The sequence below is a fragment of the Emydura macquarii genome, unplaced genomic scaffold (genome assembly GCF_026122565.2).
Source record: "Emydura macquarii macquarii isolate MOO-44397 ecotype Brisbane River unplaced genomic scaffold, CSIRO-AGI_Emac_v2 contig_2811, whole genome shotgun sequence".
NCBI lineage: Eukaryota > Metazoa > Chordata > Testudines > Chelidae > Emydura > Emydura macquarii.
Genome location: NW_027132948.1, coordinates 3,320 through 5,357, shown reverse-complemented (window position 1 = coordinate 5,357; position 2,038 = coordinate 3,320). Strand labels below are relative to the sequence as shown.

The 2,038-nt window shown below is 46.2% G+C and overlaps 1 gene segment (V, D, J or C); it reads left to right on the top strand.

Moving 5' to 3' along the window:
- Positions 1–1,356: 1,356 nt before the first annotated feature.
- LOC137166244 (Ig lambda chain C region-like) lies at positions 1,357–1,679 on the top strand (the record flags this gene model as incomplete). The annotated part of the segment is given in 1 exon segment: positions 1,357–1,679. A coding segment is annotated over 1 exon segment (323 nt), but the record flags the coding sequence as incomplete, so codon positions are not given.
- Between the last annotated feature and the right edge of the window lie 359 nt (positions 1,680–2,038).

Genomic DNA, 2,038 nt, shown 5'->3' with positions numbered 1-2,038 from the left:
CAAACAACAGTGCTGGCTGCTCTGACCTGTATAGATCATGAAATAATTCATGGCAAGACTGCAGTAACCCCACTGAAGCCGGTAGCACCTTGCTCTTCAAACGGTCCCACTAATATCAATGGGACCGGCGGCTTGTGGAGTAAGATGCAACCCGGTGCAAGGAAAGGCATCTCAATATGGCCCCAGCAACAAGGCAGGTGCATAAATGTTACCAAGGGTTAAAAATCCCCCCAATTTTGTGCCCGTTCCTAAGCAGGTAGTGCCTTTATTGGCTCCCTGTCTGCATGTAATGACATAGTCAACACCAGGCTAGGGCCAGGGGAATCTGCTCTGGACTCCCCATGAAAACAACCCCCATTGTGGTATTTTGCAACGTCCTTTCCCTCTTGTCTTGACCCCCAACCTAGCAAAGCACTCCCCAGACAGCCCGGGGGTCAGGTTCTTTAGCAGGAATTGGGCTGATAAATGGAGTCTTCACATTGCAGCTTCTGAAAAATGTTTCGGCAACAAGAACAACGAGAGTCCTGTAGCACTTTGAAGACTAACAAATTTTATTTCTGCAGACATAAGCTTCATGGTAAAGACTTTGTCTGCAGTCTTTAAAGTGCTACAGAAGTCTCGTTGTTTTTGCTGTATACAGACTAACACGGCTACCCCTCTGGAACTCTTCTGCAACAAGCTTGTGTGGTAACGAGGCTGTTCAGTAATAGGAACAGGCAACCAGGGTGTGGTGGGAGGTTGTCTGTCACCCAGACAATCTGACCCTGAACACAGAGACCCACCAGCTGAGCTAACTGAGATCTCAGACACGAATAATTCCACAGCTGACCCACTTGGAGAACAGAGACTTTATCCCTGCTATCGAATTCCATAGGATGGTTCAGAAATGAGCTCCTCTCTCTCACTATCCAAACTGCACCGACTGCTACAGTACTGTCTGTAACACACTGTTCAACGTGTGCAGCTCTCCTCTCCTCTCCTTCGCAGCCCATTGCTGTCTTTGTAATTACCTTTCACAGCATTTTTTTCATTAGGAAATTTTTTTCCATCATTTTTTCATTTCATTCCCCTGTGCCTCTAGTGAAGCAGCCCCCAAACCCTAAACACACAAATTAAACGCTCAGCTTAGACAGTACGAAATAGCCCCAAAATAATAACCATTCCCAATCCTCTGCCTTAATAATAAGAACACCTTACATCTCAACTAATTACCTGTCTGCAACGCTTCTCAGAGATTGGAGATTGGATTTGTTACATTGTAAAGATCTGGAATTTTTATATTCCACACTGGAATTTTCTGGATTTTTTTTTTTTTTTTTTTTTTGCTTTCTAACACTGAATCTCATTGTCTTGTAGGTCAGCCAAAGGCATCTCCCACTGTGCACCTGTTCCCTCCATCCGCGGAAGAGATGCAAACAAAGAGCAAAGCCACACTGGTGTGTCTGTTGAACAGCTTTTACCCAGGGTCAGTCCAAGTGACCTGGCAAGCTGATGGCCAATCGATCTCGACTGGAGTGGAGACCACCAAGCCATCCAAACAGAGTGACAACAAGTTCATGGCCAGCAGCTACCTGTCTCTGAATGCAGCAGACTGGAAGAAACACGAGTCCTACACCTGTTGGGTGACACACGATGGGAAGAACTTCGAGAAGTCCCTGAAGAGCTCAGAGTGTTCTTAGCCCTCGGACCGTGAGGGGGCTCAGCCGGTCCCTGTGTCTGTCAGCAGAGAGTTCCCCAGTGGAGCCGGGATTGGTCTGTAGCATCACTATAATGCTGATTTCCAGCAGCTCTGCTTCCTGTTTCATGGTGGGGATTTTGCCGATCCATATGACACATGTCCTTATTCCCATGTTCCCACTGCTCTCACCCCTCTGCTATCCCTGGAAATGTCCTTCCTGCTTTAGTTTCTGATGCAGCCTTTTTACCATGTTAATAAAACCAGAAACATTCAGCTATCGCTGTGTCTGTGAAGAGTTTAACTTCCTCTGTCTCTTTTACACCTCGTGTATTAATTGCAATATTAACCTTATCTTCCAAT